Source organism: Somniosus microcephalus, unplaced genomic scaffold (genome assembly GCF_052327205.1).
Source record: "Somniosus microcephalus isolate GS21.2 unplaced genomic scaffold, FLI_Smic_1.0 unresolved_chr6, whole genome shotgun sequence".
NCBI classification, from domain to species: Eukaryota; Metazoa; Chordata; class Chondrichthyes; order Squaliformes; family Somniosidae; genus Somniosus; species Somniosus microcephalus.
This window is the reverse complement of record NW_028225184.1, coordinates 12,418,314-12,440,411: the sequence shown is the minus strand read 5'-3', so window position 1 is coordinate 12,440,411 and position 22,098 is coordinate 12,418,314. Positions and strand designations below refer to the sequence as shown.

The window sequence follows — 22,098 nt, the reverse complement described above, 5'->3', positions numbered from 1 at the left end:
CTCCCTCTACACTGTCCCATCAAACACTCCCAGGGCAGGTACAGCACGGGTTAGATACAGAGTAAAGCTCCCTCTACACTGTCCCATCAAACACTCCCAGGGCAGGTACAGCACGGGGTTAGATACAGAGTAAAGCTCCCTCTGCACTGTCCCATCAAACACTCCCAGGGCAGGTACAGCACGGGTTAGATACAGAGTAAAGCTCCCTCTACACTGTCCCATCAAACACTCCCAGGGCAGGTACAGCACGGGTTAGATACAGAGTAAAGCTCCCTCTACACTGTCCCATCAAACACTCCCAGGGCAGGTACAGCACGGGGTTAGATACAGAGTAAAGCTCCCTCTGCACTGTCCCATCAAACACTCCCAGGGCAGGTACAGCACGGGTTAGATACAGAGTAAAGCTCCCTCTACACTGTCCCATCAAACACTCCCAGGGCAGGTACAGCACGGGTTAGATACAGAGTAAAGCTCCCTCGACACTGTCCCATCAAACACTGCCAGGACAGGTACAGCACGGGTTAGATACAGAGTAAAGCTCCATCTGCACTGTCCCATCAAACACTCCCAGGGCAGGTACAGCACGGGTTAGATACAGAGTAAAGCTCCCTCTACACTGTCCCATCAAACACTCCCAGGGCAGGTACAGCACGGGTTAGATACAGAGTAAAGCTCCCTCTACACTGTCCCATCAAACACTCCCAGGGCAGGTACAGCACGGGGTTAGATACAGAGTAAAGCTCCCTCTGCACTGTCCCATCAAACACTCCCAGGGCAGGTACAGCACGGGTTAGATACAGAGTAAAGCTCCCTCTACACTGTCCCATCAAACACTCCCAGGGCAGGTACAGCACGGGTTAGATACAGAGTAAAGCTCCCTCTACACTGTCCCATCAAACACTCCCAGGGCAGGTACAGCACGGGGTTAGATACAGAGTAAAGCTCCCTCTACACTGTCCCCATCAAACACTCCCAGGGCAGGTACAGCACGGGGTTAGATACAGAGTAAAGCTCCCTCTACACTGTCACATCAAACACTCCCAGGGCAGGTACAGCATGGGTTAGATACAGAGTAAAGCTCCCTCTACACTGTCCCATCAAACACTCCCAGGGCAGGTACAGCACGGGTTAGATACAGAGTAAAGCTCCCTCTACACTGTCCCATCAAACACACCCAGGGCAGGTACAGCACGGGTTAGATACAGAGTAAAGCTCCCTCTACACTGTAAGATTCGCAATTTTCAGCAAAAATCACGCAAGAAAACTGGATAAAATTAAGACTGTTTATTGACCAAAGTAAGCTTGCACAGAAAAACCTTTGATAAAAGGGCATACAAAATGGCCGCCAGGCCCCGTGATCAGTTTATGAACCATTTTATTTCTGTTACTGCAAGCCAGACAGGCTTGTGGATTGAAGACAGTGAGCCCACGAAAGCCAATCTCTGGGAACCGAAACTCAGAGCAACAGCATACATATTCAATGGATTATAAGTACAGGATGGGGCCCATCAAGATATGGGCGGACAATGTAAAAACACTTATACCCATTTATCGTACAAAGGAAAAACCGTTTAGCAGCCATCAAGGAAAATGTCCGGACCGATCAATATGCGAACCGAGCCGCGGTGACAATGCAAAAGACATTGAAAGACATTATCGGCCAGGAAGGCCAGTTTAAGTTATCACCGGCTCTGTTACAAGACAAAGCGCCCCTGCAGAGATTTCTGCCCGCCAAAATTAATACAAAGACAGGACTATGATTTGGCGGGAGATAAGACTGTCCCAAAAGAGTATAACTATGGATTGAAAGTCCATCTAAAGAACTTCGGACTCCGGGTTACTTGAACAACTTCTTCTTCACTGCCACGGTTTCTTGTTGGGCGACTTCAGGCTTCCATTTTCTTCAAGAACTTTCTTCTACGAGGAACGAACGAAGGGCGGACGGTGCCCGGATCGGCGCCTCTTCCACTTCGGCAGATCGATGAAAACGTTTTCGTCTTTTTAAAGACGGACGGTTTCGGTAAAAGGACAACGTGGTCGGTGTTCAGCCAAACAAGGCTCGGCCACGACGAGAAGACGACGAGGGTGGCCCGGGTACTGGGGTCGGGAGATCATCGACGACCCAGGCCGACGGAGAAGAAACCCTCTGGAGAACCGGCGATCGATGCCACAAGATTCTCCCAAGTGCATAGCCTGCATCTGGGTCTGATCCATGAACCCAAATTGACTTAGTGGATCTCAACCTTAACGAGCGCTCATCGAGGCTGGGTCTACCCCACCGCCTCGAGGGAGGAGAGAATATCGACTGCGCCAGAAGTTTCCAAATCCACGTGACGACGGAAAGCGGTGCCAAAAAGGCTGCGAACCCCCCTTTCTCGCGATTTCGAGAGTGGTGAGCATGATCCCAAGTTCCCCAGGTCGAAACTTAGTTTAGGTATAGGGGAGGGAGTTAAGGGAAATCGTAATGTGTTTCCCCTTTTTCGATGTGCCGTGTGTTCCCCATTTCCATAGAGTCAAGTTCATAAATTTGTACATGATTGTAGTAACTTTAATCTGTGCCTATGATATGTATTTTGTAATGCTTCAAACTGTTTAAAAATAAAAGCATCCATTTCGTGCTATTCAACCTGGTCTATTGAGTTCTTTCTCTGCACTACTGTTCTCTGCACCTAAGTCCAAGGTCTAGAACCGTAGGGGGGAGTGGGTCGAACCACTCAAGGGTAATTATTGCACGAAGCCTGGCAGGAGACCAGAAAGAGCAAGAGAAACCCCCTACAGAAATGGCGACCGCGGCAGGACCTTGGCAGCAGGAAAGTAGTGTGTTAGATCAAGATCTGAATAGACGAAATGTGATGGATGAAAGAATAGCAGATTATGTTTTCGGAAAAGTCAACCTCACAAAACAATGGATATCTGATCTACTAAGGGATAGGCGCCCGCTAGACGCAGCCATCAAGTGGACAGCGGGTAGAGAGCATAAGAAATCTGTAGAAAAGGCGGTCTGGCTGATGTGCTACAAGAAGCAAGTCCAGCTTTTGGACCAGGTAGTTGCAGCACAGACAGTCCAGATCAACGGCTTGCTTAAAGGCGTGGAGGAAAAGGTTGCGGGAGGTCAAAAACTGATTGAATCGCTTGACGCGCTGAACCAGGAACGCCGCTCTGTAATTCGCTGCCACGAAACCCGGGTAGAATATTTAAAATGTCAGGTCGTGGAGGCCAAGGCCAGTGAAGGTAGAATGAGAGAGAGGTGTTCCCGTCTAGCCAAACAAGTAGATGCCCAAGAGGAAAAGCTCCTGGGAGCCAGGGCAGCATATAAAATGGCCATGGAGGATAGATCTGAGAACACCGACCACAGCACTTGCCGCCGGGAGCTAGAGGACCTGAGAAAGGCCCTAGCGAAGGCAAACGGGTTGGTGTGTCTCATAAATCCACCAGCGAGTCAGCTGTTGCTAGCCAAGGAATCCAAAAGACCGATTCCACAAGAGGCAGTTGGGGTACCAACCCCCGAACCTTCTGCGCCTCCTGCCTATGAGGAGTCTTGGACTCCGGGACAGGAGACGGAGACGGTAGAGGAAAAGAGCCCTGAGGTAGAGCAACCCCAGACAGTAGAGTCGGGGTCGGCGCCAATGTGTCCAACGAGACACCGGAGGATCGGTCCAAATGAAGAAAATGGCGATGACGGACCCCTTGAGAGTCAGATCATAATGCCTCATAGCGCACGACAGCTAAGAGAGATGATAAGTCACATCCCAAAACTCTCCGAGTCAGGAGATCCCTCCGTGCATTTCAGGGACGTGGAGCAGACCGCAGCAGTCAATGACTGCGACGGGGTTGAACAGTCTAAAATGCTGCTGTTCTCCCTGGACAGTTCGCTCCTCCAGTGTCTCCCTGACGAGAGCAAGAGAGGGCACAGGGACTATGAGTTGCTACGGGATGAGATTCTGGAGATCATGGGAGAGGGGGACGGAACTCCGTTCCTCCGTTTAGAAAAGACAGTGCAGCTAGAGGGAGAACCCCCACGGGTTTTCGCCGACAGGTTGTGGCCAGTGTATCGGCGCAGCTGCCCGGGCGGGCCGGCCCGGGCCGGGCTGGATGGCGAACAAAGGGCTCACTGGCTTCGGTGCCTGGTAGCAGGTTGCCTGCCAGTAGTGAAGGAACAGGCCAAAGCATGGTTTGACCCCACTAACGCCCGCTCCACGGAGGAAGTAGTACTAGATCAGCTCACGATCAGTTATAGAAACAACAAGGGCAAGAAAACGCCTGTTGTGAAAGGAAAGGTGCATGAGGTGAGACCCGCAGCCTCTGCTAAAAAGGAATGGCGTCAGGAGGGAAATCGCCATCCCCAAGCAAATAGCAGTTGTTACGGGTGTGGGAAGGAGGGTCATTGGCGCAAGGACTGTAGGAATCCTTGGAAGGATAAGAGGGAGAGAGAGTTCGCCGCAGCCCAAGATCGAGCCCAAGCCCGAGTCGCCAATGGCCCGAGAGTTTCCCCAACACCAGCACAACCACAAGTGCAGGCCGCTGCCCCAACACCAGTCCAGAACCCAACCGTAGCTTTTGCCCCGAATGAAGGGGGTGGTGCGGTTGTGGACCCCGCTGCGATCGAGTCAGTCTTGGAGACTATGCGGTCTCTGATGACCTGGCAGGGGAAGGTAGCGGTTGCTAACAGCCCTATCGCCCCCGAGACCCCAGCCGAAACACCTAAATGACTGACGCCCGCGCAGCCCATCTACTTGTGTCCGCTCCGCTATGACGCTTGGAGAAGACCTGTGGTGGAGATGGAGGTGGAGAAACAAAGGGGTAGTTACCTGTTGGATACGGGAGCTTCATGTACCTTGATCCACACGGACAAACCTTTTGCCTCACCTCTGTCCGCCCAGGCTCCATATTTAGTAGCGGGTTTCACGGGTAGAGCACAGGCTGGCGCGCACTCCCTCCCGCTCTCCATTCAGTTGGGAACGCTCCACACCACATGGACGTGCATCCTATTGAAGTGGAAAGAGGGGGGGGGAAAGGCATCCTCGGGGCTGATTTCTTGGTGGAACACGGGATCCTCGTGGACCTGAGAAATCACTGTCTCTGGGGAGCCGAGGGCGGTTTAGGTAAGGTAGTCGTAATCCCGGGGAAGGAAGAAAAGGGGGCCCTGTGCACTATGAAGCCATCAGGAGGTTACGATCTCGAGCTCATGATAACAAACGTCCCAACGGACTTGCAGGCGCGTGTGTCAGAAAATCTGACCGCGTTCGCCACCCACAAGCACGACTGCGGGAGAGTCACTGGGTTCGAAGTCAGCGTAGACGGGGACCCCATGATCCGACCCCAAAAGCAGTATAATTTCCCCAAGGAGGCAGAACCCGACATGGAGACAGCAATATCTTCATTGGTACAGCAGGGCGTATTGAGGACGATAGCCACCCACGTGAACTCCCCATTATGGCCGGTAAAGAAACCGGACAATTCGTGGAGAGCCACGGTGGACTATAGAGTCCTCAATAGTAATATCCCAGCCTGCGCGCCCACGGTAGCAGCAGTTGCAGACTTAATAGGGAGTATTCCAGCATCGGCGACCACATTCACGGTGCTGGACATCTCGAACGGTTTTTGGTCCATTCCGCTGCGGCGGGAGGACCAGTACAAGTTTGCCTTTACTTTCAAAGGGCAACAGTACACCTGGAACTGCTTACCACAGGGTTTTCACAACAGCCCCAGCATTTTCCATCAGTGTATGGCGGGGAGTTTGAAAGAGTTCAGCCAGCCCAACCAGATAGTGCAGTATGTGGACGACTTACTCCTGTTCACAGATACAAGGGAGCAGCACGGCCCACTGTTAGCCGAATTGTTGGAACTGTTAGAAAGGAAGGGTTTCAAAGTAAACCCAAAGAAAGCGCAGATCGGCCAGCAGGAAGTTAAATTCCTGGGTCTGGCCATCCGCGCTGGGGAAAGAGCCATAGATAAGGCCAGACGGGAATCTATACAAGATCTGCCGATTCCCAACACAGTAACGGGTGTAAGGTCCTTTTTGGGATTGACCGGGTACTGCAGAGATTTCATCGAGGACTATGCTGCCACAGCGGCCCCGCTACTTCGACTCTTACACAAGGGAGTCGAGTGGTCTTGGGACGAGGGGTGCCAGGCAGCATTCGAGAAGTTGAAAAGAGATCTGCAGACCGCGCCAGCCCTAGGGGCCATAGATGGGGGAGAGGAGTTCTTTCTGGAGGTAGCCGCTAGTGGGGACAGCCTGAGCGCAGTACTGCTCCAAGAGCGGCACGGCAAGCTAAGACCAGTAGTTTATTCCTCCAGGGTGCTCACGGATGTGGAGAGGAGTTTCTCCAATTGCGAACGGCATCTCCTGGCCACGCATTGGGCTGTGAACAGATCAGTGATCTTCACAGGGACCTCTCCCATTACGCTCCTCACCCATCACACCCCCACGAAGATGCTTCTGGACGGGAGGATTAAGGATGGGACCGTAAGCAGCGCTCGGATTGCGCGCTGGACCCTCCTCCTTTCCCAGATGGATCTCAAAGTTAAAGGCCTCTGCGCGCCAAGGCTCGCAGCCAATATGGCATATCCCGGGACAGCCCATCAATGTTCCGTAGAAGGGGTATGGGAAGTTAACATAGGTTTACGGGCCGGGATACATCCCACGGGCCGCGAGATCTACGTAGACGGTTCTAGCACTGTAGCTGACGGCAAGCGACTCACAGGGTGTGGAGTTTATGACCCTGCGGCAAACATTGCCCTGGCAATAAAGCTCCCCAGCACTATGAGCGCGCAGCAGGCTGAACTGTCCGCGGTGGCGTACGTGGTTACCCACCCCGAGATTTTCCCAACCCCATACACGATTTGCTCAGACAGCATGTTCACGTGCAATTCGTGTACGGAGTACCTCGCCATCTGGTCCCGACGCGGGTACACCTCCGCGGACGGGCGGCCTTTAACAGTTAAGCCCTTGCTGGAGAAGATCCTAGCAGCTGTGGGGGAGAAAGGAGAGGTGTTCATCCATAAGGTGAAGGCTCACTCCATTACAGAACCCCGCAGTCAGGGCAACCAGCAGGCGGATGCGCTAGCCAGGGAGGGTGCCCGCAACGGCATTCTCTGGGACCCATACGAACCCGGACCCGTGGCGGCGATCCAAGGCAGGGAGGGAATTCCCGGGAACACAGGGGTGACACCGCCCCCAGACCTAAAGACCGTCCAAACCCTGGATCCCGCCCTAAAAGCAGTCCTAAAAGCCATCACAGAGGGCAAACAGGTAGAAGGTCCGTACAGTACGGCAGCCCTCACAGTCAAAGAAGGTATGCTGTTCCGAAAGGAGCAGTGGGTTGTGCCGCAGCAGCACCGAAGGGAATTCCTGCAATTGGCCCACGAGGGTCCAGGAGCGGGACACCCCGGACCTGAGGTCACCTGGCAACGGGTGGAGCAGGCGGGATGGTGGCCGGGACTTCGGGACGATGTCCGCGAGTTCTGCGCAAGCTGTCTTGTGTGTGCTGCTAACAACCCAGACCCCCACAAAAGGAAGGTGCCCATGGGGCACATCAGGAGGGTAGAGGGACCATGGCAGTCGATTCAGGTCGACTACATAGGGCCCCTGCCCGCCGCCCAGGGAGGCTATAAGTACTGCCTTGTCCTGGTAGATGTGTTCACCAAATGGGTAGAAGCCTTCCCGTGCAGAACAGCTACGGCACTGGGTACTGCTAAGATCTTGATTCGGGAAGTGTTCTCACGGTGGGGACTCCCCCGTTTTGTAGAGTCCGACCAAGGGAGTCAGTTCACCGGTCAAGTAATGCAGAACGCCCTCAGGCTCTTGGGCATTGAGGGAAAGTGGCACGTAGCATACAATCCCCAGTCATCCGGGATTGTTGAGCGTATGAATCGGACCCTCAAGGAAAAGCTGAGGAAAGAGACAATGGGCTCGCCCCAGAAATGGGCGGAGGTCCTGCCTTTAGTCCTCATGGGGATCCGAGCCAGCCAGTCCAAAAGCACGGGGTATTCCCCGCACGAGTTAATGACTGGAAGGATCATGCGAACACCCACCCATGTGCTAGCCCCGGTGCTCACTGAGGGCCAGCTCCGAGAGGTGAAACGGGACAAATTCGCCCAAACCCTCTTGGAGCGCCTGAGACAGATTTATGGGCAGGCGGCTGGGAACATGGGAAGACAGCACCAGGGAAATAAACTGTTGTTGGAACCTCGGAAACAACAAGAGTGGGTAGTCGGGGACCAGGTCATGGTCCGAAACTACGCCAGGGTAGGGAGTTTTGAACCACTGTACATGGGGCCATACAGCATTGTAGACAAAGCCAGCCCCATGGTTTATGCAGTGAAGACGCCCCGACGTACCAAATGGTTTCACATCAACCAGTGTAAACTGTTTAAACCGGGTACACCAGGGCCACCAAAGGGGACCAGGTCTGAGAACAAAGATCCTCAGCCTGTAACAGAGTCACAGACCACACAGGCTGGAGCAGTAGCCTGCGTGAAGGGAGAGGCCATCCCATTGGAGTGGGAGGTCTCATCTTTTGAATGGGATTTAGGCAGGGGAGAGCCCGAACAGCTCAACCTCGCTTTAGACCCAATCACGGAGGAGGAAGAGTCAGAGGACGGCAGTCCCGCCCTCGACTCAAGCTTGGGGGAGGTAGGGAGTGGGGGTGAAGACTCGTTACCTGTAGGGACAGGTGAGGTGGAGTCGGAAGCCACAGATCCCGACCCCGGGGGGGCGGAGCCTGAGGAAGGGGAGCTGGAGCCGGCAGCTGTGGAGGAACCACAGGCTGTGACGGTAACAGTCACGACCCCAGGTCCATCGGCCCCGGGAGCCCAACCCAAAGCAGCCCCTCGTAGGTCAGCTCGAGCGCCCCAGCCCAGAAAATTTTGGCCAGATTCTCCCCATCCTCCCCAACCACGGTTTAAAGCAGCCCCAGGAAGACATGATCCCCGTTCAGCAGCGACAGGCTGCGGGGGATCAAGGCCAAAGATCAATGCAGCCCCACCGCAGGGTGTGGCACACGACAGACCTCACAGGGATTCGGAAAGCCGCCCCACGGAGGGCGGCGCTGTACATAAGTTAAGATAGGTAATTATGGTCATAGTTTAAGGAATGTAAAGTATATGGTGTTAAGAGTACAATTTTGAAGTCTGCCCGGTATGTGTGTTTGTTAGGGAGCGGGGTCCAGGAACCCGCGCGTCCAATTAATTTAGGCCAGCACCTATCGGGAGCCCGGCTACATCATTTTGTTGGTTACAGAAACCTGGGATACGATGGAAAGGATTGTCGTCGCGTTCATGGCGATCGGGTGCGGGTGGGCCTACCGAGGCCGCACCAAGGACGTCATCATTTTCGGGTGCTCCGGGGACACGGCCCCCATCGCAACGGATGGGACGGGGGAGCGAGAGGTAGAGGAAACCGCCACCTACTTCCACCAAGGGAGATGGCCAGGTTGGCTGGGAACGAATTCTACGGAATATTCCAGCAATTTCGGTTTTGCCTACCAAGAGACTTCATTAACGTGCCCTCGAGTGAGGATCCTAGCGCCCAGAGTCAGCGTCACCGTGGGAAAGAGGATTTGTCTGGTGTGCAATGGGAACGTACCACCAAGGCGATGGTGGTGGCTACGAAAGCTGGGAAAGGACATGAGAAACTCTACGGTCGAGTGGGAGCGACTGGGTAATAATACCCATCGGACTATTACGGGAACTCACGGACAATTACGTGTGTGTTGGGACAAATGGTGGGAACCGGATGAGGGAATATATGTCTGTATGTGGGGTTCGAGACGCGTCTGCCCCAAGGGCGTGTCCATCTTCTTCCAGAGGCAGTGGCAGGATGAAGGGAAGGGGATGAGATGGGATGTTAGCACTCGAGCGTGCGGAGCCCCATACTCCCCTATTCCGGTGAACGCCACTGAACTCATCACCCGCCCACGCAAGCCCCTGCCCACGCTTCCGGTAGCACTAGCCCAGAAAGGAGGGTGCCCAACCACCACCAGGGGACCCGGGAACGGTTTAGTATTGGTACCCACCGGTCAGGTGCTGTACCAAGGGGTACACTACGCGGTGGCCTCAGTGATTTTAAATCTCACTGAGGTAAGATTGCCGGAGTGGTGTCCCAAAGAAACGGAACAATTATACCAGGTCCTGTTAACCAGTATGTTTAGACAATTTTACGAATTTGATTTTGCCGACATCGACAGAGACAAATTATACACCACACTGCCAGAAGTTTTGGATCGAGTCGGGAGGCAAAGAAGGGGTACTGTAAATGACATATTCACTGCTTTTAATACCGGGACATCTGTTGTCAACGCTCTAGATAACGTGGAACTGCAGACACAGATCAACGGTTTAAAAGCCCAGTTAAGGAACATATTGACAGACGAAAACAAGGTCGTGGGTTCTGAGTTGCATGAGGACCAGGCCATGACACTACACTTTAAGGACATAATTGCTGAGCTGGAGAAACACGCGAGAACGGTAAATGCACTCATTAAGGAGGATCGGAATGCGTCCGATCAAGCTGCGCAAAACGAGGCCTGTGTGCTGTACGGGGCGTGGTTATTGGGCGAGGGCCGCAGTAATCTTGAGGATTTAAAACAGGGTTTGGTCCCGTCCTGGATCAGCAACAAGCACTTGCAAGCGCTCCACCCTTTTGAGAATGCATTAAGCCCGTGCCAGCTCAGACTAGCCGCAGAAGCATACCCAGTTCCAGTGGACTGCGGACATTCGAATCACACTATTATGGGAATAGTAGTAAGAATGCCGGTGTTGGGTCCCGCAGCAAAGCCCGCCCCGGTATACAGAGTAGAGAACATTGGAGTCATTCAGGGGGGCGCACACATTCGTTACGCAGTGGTCCCGCCTTACGTCATCAGATGGGAGCGTACGATGACAGGCACCGATCTCTCGGGATGTCGGAGCCGGGGAGCACACATCATCCTGTGTCCCCAGCACTTGAATGCCTTTTTGAAACCACAGTGCGGGTTCAGAACCGCTAGCACGAAGCCGGTGAATTGCACCATGGAGGCAATGGCAGAGGACCATGTGCCCCCACAGGTAGCATATATCGGGGGTGGGACATACTGCGTCACCACTGCAGCGCCTCAGTACCGATATGGACAACACGAGTGGTGTTCGGTCGGTGATAGCAGTTTCTGTTTCAAACCCAGGGCCGAGGTTCAAGTGGCACAACAACGAATTGTTCCCATTCCTGCGCCCTCCACTGTACACATCACTATCAAAGAGAATTTCACAGACTTACAACGATTTGTCGCGCATTTTGGTTATGTCATTCCCCCTCTTCCCGAACACCTCACCAAGGTTTTAAAAGCCGTTATAGTTTCGCAGAAACATTTCTATACACTGGAGCAGAAGACTTTAGAGATAGGAAAAGACATATTGGATATAACCATCCCACCATGGTGGGACTTGTTCACCAACATAGAGGTCCCCGCCTGGATTAGAATAGCATCCCATATCCTAGTAGTATGTCAGGTTTTGATTGTGATATTTTTGCTCTTCGTGCATTGCAAAAGAGGCAAACGCCTCCAGAGGCACGAGAACACAGGAGAATGGAGAGAACGCTATGTGCAGATGGGGGAAGCAGATACCCCACTCTAAGCTGCTAGTATAAGATTAAGCGTCCCACCATTTAAAAAAATTTTTTTTTTTTTTTTGATTGTTTTGGGTTATAAGGAAATAAGTATTGTCATGTTATTAGTTGTTCTTAAGTTTTTTTGGATTAATAAAAGATGCATGCAGATGGCGCAAAAGGGTATCAACCCCTGCCCATCTGACAGGTGAAGGTGTTATAGTTTAAGATTTGCTGTCTATGATTCCAAATGTGCATGAGGTAATTTTCATTTTTCTCCGGAAATGGGAACTGCATGTGTCGTGAGGGGCATAGATAGTTAAGTGCCAGGAATGTTTGGATGTGGGGAATCAGGGAAAATTTGCTCATCAAGGATTATTGATACTTTAAGCAAGCTATCAGTATCACAGGGGGGCCTGTAAGATTCGCAATTTTCAGCAAAAATCACGCAAGAAAACTGGATAAAATTAAGACTGTTTATTGACCAAAGTAAGCTTGCACAGAAAAACCTTTGATAAAAGGGCATACAAAATGGCCGCCAGGCCCCGTGATCAGTTTATGAACCATTTTATTTCTGTTACTGCAAGCCAGACAGGCTTGTGGATTGAAGACAGTGAGCCCACGAAAGCCAATCTCTGGGAACCGAAACTCAGAGCAACAGCATACATATTCAATGGATTATAAGTACAGGATGGGGCCCATCAAGATATGGGCGGACAATGTAAAAACACTTATACCCATTTATCGTACAAAGGAAAAACCGTTTAGCAGCCATCAAGGAAAATGTCCGGACCGATCAATATGCGAACCGAGCCACGGTGACAATGCAAAAGACATTGAAAGACATTATCGGCCAGGAAGGCCAGTTTAAGTTATCACCGGCTCCATTACAAGACAAAGCGCCCCTGCAGAGATTTCTGCCCGCCAAAATTAATACAAAGACAGGACTATGATTTGGCGGGAGATAAGACTGTCCCAAAAGAGTATAACTATGGATTGAAAGTCCATCTAAAGAACTTCGGACTCCGGGTTACTTGAACAACTTCTTCTTCACTGCCACGGCTTTCTTGTTGGGCGACTTCAGGCTTCCATTTTCTTCAAGAACTTTCTTCTACGAGGAACGAACGAAGGGCGGACGGTGCCCGGATCGGCGCCTCTTCCACTTCGGCAGATCGATGAAAACGTTTTCGTCTTTTTAAAGACGGACGGTTTCGGTAAAAGGACAACGTGGTCGGTGTTCAGCCAAACAAGGCTCGGCCACGACGAGAAGACGACGAGGGTGGCCCGGGTACTGGGGTCGGGAGATCATCGACGACCCAGGCCGACGGAGAAGAAACCCTCTGGAGAACCGGCGATCGATGCCACAAGATTCTCCCAAGTGCATAGCCTGCATCTGGGTCTGATCCATGAACCCAAATTGACTTAGTGGATCTCAACCTTAACGAGCGCTCATCGAGGCTGGGTCTACCCCACCGCCTCGAGGGAGGAGAGAATATCGACTGCGCCAGAAGTTTCCAAATCCACGTGACGACGGAAAGCGGTGCCAAAAAGGCTGCGAACCCCCCTTTCTCGCGATTTCGAGAGTGGTGAGCATGATCCCAAGTTCCCCAGGTCGAAACTTAGTTTAGGTATAGGGGAGGGAGTTAAGGGAAATCGTAATGTGTTTCCCCTTTTTCGATGTGCCGTGTGTTCCCCATTTCCATAGAGTCAAGTTCATAAATTTGTACATGATTGTAGTAACTTTAATCTGTGCCTATGATATGTATTTTGTAATGCTTCAAACTGTTTAAAAATAAAAGCATCCATTTCGTGCTATTCAACCTGGTCTATTGAGTTCTTTCTCTGCACTACTGTTCTCTGCACCTAAGTCCAAGGTCTAGAACCGTAGGGGGGAGTGGGTCGAACCACTCAAGGGTAATTATTGCACGAAGCCTGGCAGGAGACCAGAAAGAGCAAGAGAAACCCCCTACAACACTGTCCCATCAAACACTCCCAGGGCAGGTACAGCACGGGTTAGATACAGAGTAAAGCTCCCTCTACACTGTCCCATCAAACACTCCCAGGGCAGGTACAGCACGGGTTAGATACAGAGTAAAGCTCCCTCTACACTGTCCCATCAAACACTCCCAGGGCAGGTACAGCACGGGGTTAGATACAGAGTAAAGCTCCCTCTACACTGCCCCATCAAACACTCCCAGGGCAGGTACAGCACGGAGTTAGATACAGAGTAAAGCTCCCCCTACACTGTCCCATCAAACACTCCCAGGGCAGGTACAGCATGGGTTAGATACAGAGTAAAGCTCCCTCTACACTGTCCCATCAAACACTCCCAGGGCAGGTACAGCACGGGTTAGACACAGAGTAAAGCTCCCTCTACACAGTCCCATCAAACACTCCCAGGGCAGGTACAGCACGGGGTTAGATACAGAGTAAAGCTTCCGTTAAACACATTAACACAGAATTACTGTACCTTCTACACAATTGGTTGAAAAGAATGCTATATTTCTCGTTTCCAAAGGATTCTCATTTGTGAATTCTGGTGATCGTGTTTGAGGTTCCGATTCGCCAGTCAGAGAAGAATTATCAACCTACAGATGGGAATAACAAATAGGAGAGTTAATATTTACAAAGGGTCTCCATGAGTGTGTTAATATTTACAGGGTGTCCCCGGGAGTGTGTTAATATTTACAGGGGGTCCCCGGGAGTGTGTTAATATTTACAGGGTGTCTCCGGGAGTGTGTTAATATTTACAGGGCGTCTCCAGGAGTGTGTTAATATTTACAGGGGGTCTCCGGGAGTGTGTTAATATTTACAGGGGGTCCCCGGGAGTGTGTTAATATTTACAGGGGGTCTCTGGGAGTGTGTTAATATTTACAGGGTGTCTCCGGGAGTGTGTTAATATTTACAGGGGGTCCCCGGGAGTGTGTTAATATTTACAGGGTGTCTCCGGGAGTGTGTTAATATTTACAGGGGGTCTCCGGGAGTGTGTTAATATTTACAGGGTGTCCCCGGGAGTGTGTTAATATTTACAGGGGGTCTCCGGGAGTGTGTTAATATTTACAGGGTGTCTCCGGGAGTGTGTTAATATTTACAGGGTGTCTCCGGGAGTGTGTTAATATTTACAGGGTGTCCCCGGGAGTGTGTTAATATTTACAGGGGGTCTCCGGGAGTGTGTTAATATTTACAGGGGGTCCCCGGGAGTGTGTTAATATTTACAGGGGGTCTCCGGGAGTGTGTTAATATTTACAGGGTGTCCCCGGGAGTGTGTTAATATTTACAGGGTGTCCCCGGGAGTGTGTTAATATTTACAGGGTGTCTCCGGGAGTGTGTTAATATTTACAGGGTGTCTCCGGGAGTGTGTTAATATTTACAGGGTGTCTCCGGGAGTGTGTTAATATTTACAGGGGGTCTCCGGGAGTGTGTTAATATTTACAGGGTGTCCCCGGGAGTGTGTTAATATTTACAGGGTGTCTCCGGGAGTGTGTTAATATTTACAGGGTGTCTCCGGGAGTGTGTTAATATTTACAGGGGGTCTCCGGGAGTGTGTTAATATTTACAGGGGGTCTCCGGGAGTGTGTTAATATTTACAGGGGGTCTCCGGGAGTGTGTTAATATTTACAGGGGGTCTCCGGGAGTGTGTTAATATTTACAGGGTGTCTCCGGGAGTGTGTTAATATTTACAGGGGGTCTCCGGGAGTGTGTTAATATTTACAGGGTGTCTCCGGGAGTGTGTTAATATTTACAGGGTGTCTCCGGGAGTGGGTTAATATTTACAGGGTGTCTCCGGGAGTGTGTTAATATTTACAGGGTGTCTCCGGGAGTGTGTTAATATTTACAGGGTGTCTCCGGGAGTGTGTTAATATTTACAGGGGGTCTCCGGGAGTGTGTTAATATTTACAGGGGGTCTCCGGGAGTGTGTTAATATTTACAGGGGGTCTCCGGGAGTGTGTTAATATTTACAGGGTGTCCCCGGGAGTGTGTTAATATTTACAGGGTGTCTCCGGGAGTGTGTTAATATTTACAGGGGGTCCCCGGGAGTGTGTTAATATTTACAGGGGGTCCCCGGGAGTGTGTTAATATTTACAGGGGGTCTCCGGGAGTGTGTTAATATTTACAGGGTGTCTCCGGGAGTGTGTTAATATTTACAGGGGGTCTCCGGGAGTGTGTTAATATTTACAGGGTGTCTCCGGGAGTGTGTTAATATTTACAGGATGTCTCCGGGAGTGTGTTAATATTTACAGGGGGTCTCCGGGAGTGTGTTAATATTTACAGGGGGTCTCCGGGAGTGTGTTAATATTTACAGGGGGTCCCCGGGAGTGTGTTAATATTTACAGGGTGTCTCCGGGAGTGTGTTAATATTTACAGGGTTCCCCGGGAGTGTGTTAATATTTACAGGGTGTCTCCGGGAGTGTGTTAATATTTACAGGGGGTCTCCGGGAGTGTGTTAATATTTACAGGGTGTCCCCGGGAGTGTGTTAATATTTACAGGGGGTCTCCGGGAGTGTGTTAATGTTTACAGGGTGTCTCCGGGAGTGTGTTAATATTTACAGGGGGTCCCCGGGAGTGTGTTAATATTTACAGGGTGTCTCCGGGAGTGTGTTAATATTTACAGGGGGTCCCCGGGAGTGTGTTAATATTTACAGGGTGTCCCCGGGAGTGTGTTAATATTTACAGGGGGTCTCCGGGAGTGTGTTAATATTTACAGGGGGTCTCCGGGAGTGTGTTAATATTTACAGGGTGTCCCCGGGAGTGTGTTAATATTTACAGGGTGTCCCCGGGAGTGTGTTAATATTTACAGGGTGTCTCCGGGAGTGTGTTAATATTTACAGGGTGTCCCCGGGAGTGTGTTAATATTTACAGGGTGTCTTCGGGAGTGTGTTAATATTTACAGGGTGTCTCCGGGAGTGTGTTAATATTTACAGGGTGTCTCCGGGAGTGTGTTAATATTTACAGGGTGTCTCCGGGAGTGTGTTAATATTTACAGGGGGTCTCCGGGAGTGTGTTAATATTTACAGGGTGTCTCCGGGAGTGTGTTAATATTTACAGGGTGTCTCCGGGAGTGTGTTAATATTTACAGGGTGTCCCCGGGAGTGTGTTAATATTTACAGGGTGTCTCCGGGAGTGTGTTAATATTTACAGGGGGTCTCCGGGAGTGTGTTAATATTTACAGGGGGTCCCCGGGAGTGTGTTAATATTTACAGGGTGTCCCCGGGAGTGTGTTAATATTTACAGGGTGTCTCCGGGAGTGTGTTAATATTTACAGGGTGTCTCCGGGAGTGTGTTAATATTTACAGGGGGTCTCCGGGAGTGTGTTAATATTTACAGGGGGTCTCCGGGAGTGTGTTAATATTTACAGGGGGTCTCCGGGAGTGTGTTAATATTTACAGGGTGTCCCCGGGAGTGTGTTAATATTTACAGGGGGTCTCCGGGAGTGTGTTAATATTTACAGGGGGTCTCCGGGAGTGTGTTAATATTTACAGAGTGTCTCCGGGAGTGTGTTAATATTTACAGGGTGTCCCTGGGAGTGTGTTAATATTTACAGGGGTCTCAGGGAGTGTGTTAATATTTACAGGGGGTCTCCGGGAGTGTGTTAATATTTACAGGGGGTCCCCGGGAGTGTGTTAATATTTACAGGGGGTCCCCGGGAGTGTGTTAATATTTACAGGGGGTCTCCGGGAGTGTGTTAATATTTACAGGGTGTCTCCGGGAGTGTGTTAATATTTACAGGGTGTCTCCGGGAGAGTGTTAATATTTACAGGGTGTCTCCGGGAGTGTGTTAATATTTACAGGGTGTCCCCGGGAGTGTGTTAATATTTACAGGGGGTCTCCGGGAGTGTGTTAATATTTACAGGGTGTCTCCGGGAGTGTGTTAATATTTACAGGGGGACTCCGGGAGTGTGTTAATATTTACAGGGGGTCCCCGGGAGTGTGTTAATATTTACAGGGTGTCTCCGGGAGTGTGTTAATATTTACAGGGTGTCCCCGGGAGTGTGTTAATATTTACAGGGTGTCTCCGGGAGTGTGTTAATATTTACAGGGTGTCTCCGGGAGTGTGTTAATATTTACAGGGGGTCTCCGGGAGTGTGTTAATATTTACAGGGGGTCTCCGGGAGTGTGTTAATATTTACAGGGGGTCCCCGGGAGTGTGTTAATATTTACAGGGGGTCTCCGGGAGTGTGTTAATATTTACAGGGTGTCTCCGGGAGTGTGTTAATATTTACAGGGGGTCTCCGGGAGTGTGTTAATATTTACAGGGGGTCTCCGGGAGTGTGTTAATATTTACAGGGGGTCTCCGGGAGTGTGTTAATATTTACAGGGTCTCCGGGAGTGTGTTAATATTTACAGCGGGTCCCCGGGAGTGTGTTAATATTTACAGGGGGTCTCCGGGAGTGTGTTAATATTTACAGGGGGTCTCCGGGAGTGTGTTAATATTTACAGGGGGTCTCCGGGAGTGTGTTAATATTTACAGGGGGTCCCCGGGAGTGTGTTAATATTTACAGGGGGTCTCCGGGAGTGTGTTAATATTTACAGGGGGTCTCCGGGAGTGTGTTAATATTGACAGGGGGTCTCCGGGAGTGTGTTAATATTTACAGGAGGTCCCCGGGAGTGTGTTAATATTTACAGGGGGTCTCCGGGAGTGTGTTAATATTTACAGGGGGTCTCCGGGAGTGTGTTAATATTTACAGGGTGTCTCCGGGAGTGTGTTAATATTTACAGGGTGTCTCCGGGAGTGTGTTAATATTTACAGGGTGTCTCCGGGAGTGTGTTAATATTTACAGGCTGTCCCCGGGTGTGTGTTAATATTTACAGGGGGTCTCCGGGAGTGTGTTAATATTTACAGGGGGTCCCCGGGAGTGTGTTAATATTTACAGGGGGTCCCCGGGAGTGTGTTAATATTTACAGGGTGTCTCCGGGAGTGTGTTAATATTTACAGGGGGTCTCCGGGAGTGTGTTAATATTTACAGGGTGTCTCCGGGAGTGTGTTAATATTTACAGGGTGTCTCCGGGAGTGTGTTAATATTTACAGGGGGTCCCCGGGAGTGTGTTAATATTTACAGGGTGTCCCCGGGAGTGTGTTAATATTTACAGGGTGTCTGCGGGAGTGTGTTAATATTTACAGGGTGTCTCCGGGAGTGTGTTAATATTTACAGGGGGTCTCCGGGAGTGTGTTAATATTTACAGGGTGTCTCCGGGAGTGTGTTAATATTTACAGGGGGTCCCCGGGAGTGTGTTAATATTTACAGGGTGTCCCCGGGAGTGTGTTAATATTTACAGGGTGTCTCCGGGAGTGTGTTAATATTTACAGGGTGTCTCCGGGAGTGTGTTAATATTTACAGGGGGTCTCCGGGAGTGTGTTAATATTTACAGGGGTCTCCGGGAGTGTGTTAATATTTACAGGGGGTCCCCGGGAGTGTGTTAATATTTACAGGGGGTCCCCGGGAGTGTGTTAATATTTACAGGGTGTCCCCGGGAGTGTGTTAATATTTACAGGGGGTCTCCGGGAGTGTGTTAATATTTACAGGGTGTCTCCGGGAGTGTGTTAATATTTACAGGGTGTCTCCGGGAGTGTGTTAATATTTACAGGGTGTCTCCGGGAGTGTGTTAATATTTACAGGGTGTCTCCGGGAGTGTGTTAATATTTACAGGGTGTCTCCGGGAGTGTGTTAATATTTACAGGGGGTCTCCGGGAGTGTGTTAATATTTACAGGGGTCTCCGGGAGTGTGTTAATATTTACAGGGTGTCTCCGGGAGTGTGTTAATATTTACAGGGGGTCTCCGGGAGTGTGTTAATATTTACAGGGTGTCCCCGGGAGTGTGTTAATATTTACAGGGGGTCTCCGGGAGTGTGTTAATATTTACAGGGTGTCCCCGGGAGTGTGTTAATATTTACAGGGGGTCTCCGGGAGTGTGTTAATATTTACAGGGGGTCTCCGGGAGTGTGTTAATATTTACAGGGGGTCTCCGGGAGTGTGTTAATATTTACAGGGGGTCTCCGGGAGTGTGTTAATATTTACAGGGTGTCCCCGGGAGTGTGTTAATATTTACAGGGGGTCTCCGGGAGTGTGTTAATATTTACAGAGGGTCTCCGGGAGTGTGTTAATATTTACAGGGTGTCTCCGGGAGTGTGTTAATATTTACAGGGTGTCCCCGGGAGTGTGTTAATATTTACAGGGTGTCTCCGGGAGTGTGTTAATATTTACAGGGGGTCTCCGGGAGTGTGTTAATATTTACAGGGGGTCTCCGGGAGTGTGTTAATATTTAGAGGGGGTCCCCGGGAGTGTGTTAATATTTACAGGGTGTCTCCGGGAGTGTGTTAATATTTACAGGGTGTCTCCGGGAGTGTGTTAATATTTACAGGGTGTCTCCGGGAGTGTGTTAATATTTACAGGGTGTCTCCGGGAGTGTGTTAATATTTACAGGGTGTCTCCGGGAGTGTGTTAATATTTACAGGGGGTCCCCGGGAGTGTGTTAATATTTACATGGGGGTCCCCGGGAGTGTGTTAATATTTACAGGGTGTCTCCGGGAGTGTGTTAATATTTACAGGGGGTCCCCGGGAGTGTGTTAATATTTACAGGGGGTCTCCGGGAGTGTGTTAATATTTACAGGGGGTCTCCGGGAGTGTGTTAATATTTACAGGGGGTCCCCGGGAGTGTGTTAATATTTACAGGGGGTCTCCGGGAGTGTGTTAATATTTACAGGGGGTCTCCGGGAGTGTGTTAATATTTACAGAGGGTCTCCGGGAGTGTGTTAATATTTACAGGGTGTCTCCGGGAGTGTGTTAATATTTACAGGGTGTCTCCGGGAGTGTGTTAATATTTACAGGGGGTCTCCGGGAGTGTGTTAATATTTACAGGGTGTCTCCGGGAGTGTGTTAATATTTACAGGGTGTCTCCGGGAGTGTGTTAATATTTACAGGGGGTCTCCGGGAGTGTGTTAATATTTACAGGGGGTCTCCGGGAGTGTGTTAATATTTACAGGGTGTCTCCGGGAGTGTGTTAATATTTACAGGGTGTCTCCGGGAGTGTGTTAATATTTACAGGGTGTCCCCGGGAGTGTGTTAATATTTACAGGGTGTCTCCGGGAGTGTGTTAATATTTACAGGGTGTCTCCGGGAGTGTGTTAATATTTACAGGGTGTCTCCGGGAGTGTGTTAATATTTACAGGGTGTCTCCGGGAGTGTGTTAATATTTACAGGGGGTCTCCGGGAGTGTGTTAATATTTACAGGGTGTCTCCGGGAGTGTGTTAATATTTACAGGGTGTCTCCGGGAGTGTGTTAATATTTACAGGGGGTCTCCGGGAGTGTGTTAATATTTACAGGGTGTCCCCGGGAGTGTGTTAATATTTACAGGGGGTCTCCGGGAGTGTGTTTGCAAAATGGGACAAACACCCAATTGAGATCCTACATGCAGAATTCTGTAAAAGTATCCTCCGGACTCAAAGGAAAACAGTAAACAATGCATGCAGGGCGGAACTAGGCCAATATCCATTAATAATCACTATCCAAAAAAGAGCCACCAAATTTTGGAATCACCTACAAATGAGCAATCCCCAATGCTATCACTACGACGCCCTGAAATGCCAAGAGCTGACCATAAAGAAGAATACCCTCAGTCAACTAGTCCTGGGACTCAGTGAAGTAACTACTAACAATACTAACAATAACCAGCCCCAGGACAGTGACAGGGTAACACAAAGAATTCGACCCAACACAATCCTCGCTAAGCAAAAGGAAAAATATCTGACATATTGGGCAGAAACAACAAAAACCCAAAGCAAACTCAATTGCTACTTGGCCCTAAACAGACAATACAACATAGCTGATTACCTGACCATGGTAAAGGATAACAAACTGAGAAGAACCTTGACAAGGTACAGACTTAGCGAACATAGCCTAGCGATCGAAAAAGGCAGACACAGGCAGACCAGGCTGCTAAGAGAGGACAGGATATGCTCTCACTGCAGTCAGGGAGTGGTGGAGACAGAGATGCACTTCCTCACAGCTTGTGGAAAATATCAGGGCATCAGGGAGAATTTCTACCAAAAATTCTCACAAATATGCCCTGATTTCAGAAATCTGAGTGACAACCAAAAACTCCCATTCCTACTGGGAGAGGAGAGAAACTGTATAACACTGGCGGCACACTGTGTTGCAGCTTGCCATGAACAGAGGGACAACCAGTAAACTAAGAAAGGAATGTATGTAAACAATGCGAATGTATGTTTGTACACTCAGGGATATACCTGTTTATACACTGTATGAATAGAACTGCGTTTATGTGCTAAACCATAAATGTATTTTGATGCTTTGGCAACATAAGATGTAACTTATCATGCCAATAAAGCGATTTGAATTGTGAATTGTGAATTGTGAATTGTGTTAATATTTACAGGGGGTCCCCGGGAGTGTGTTAATATTTACAGGGTGTCTCCGGGAGTGTGTTAATATTTACAGGGTGTCTCCGGGAGTGTGTTAATATTTACAGGGTGTCTCCGGGAGTGTGTTAATATTTA

The 22,098-nt window shown here is 50.1% G+C and overlaps 1 protein-coding gene across 1 annotated transcript in view; it reads right to left on the bottom strand.

Annotated features, from left to right (window-relative positions):
* Nucleotides 1-22,098, bottom strand: part of LOC147087080 (sodium/potassium-transporting ATPase subunit alpha-2-like) — an 82,144-nt gene that overhangs the window by 48,306 nt on the left and 11,740 nt on the right. The window contains exon 2 of the mRNA XM_085978037.1: nucleotides 14,055-14,172. Within this exon, the coding sequence (XP_085834163.1) occupies nucleotides 14,055-14,172 (118 nt within the window). The remainder of the gene's footprint in view (nucleotides 1-14,054; nucleotides 14,173-22,098) is intronic.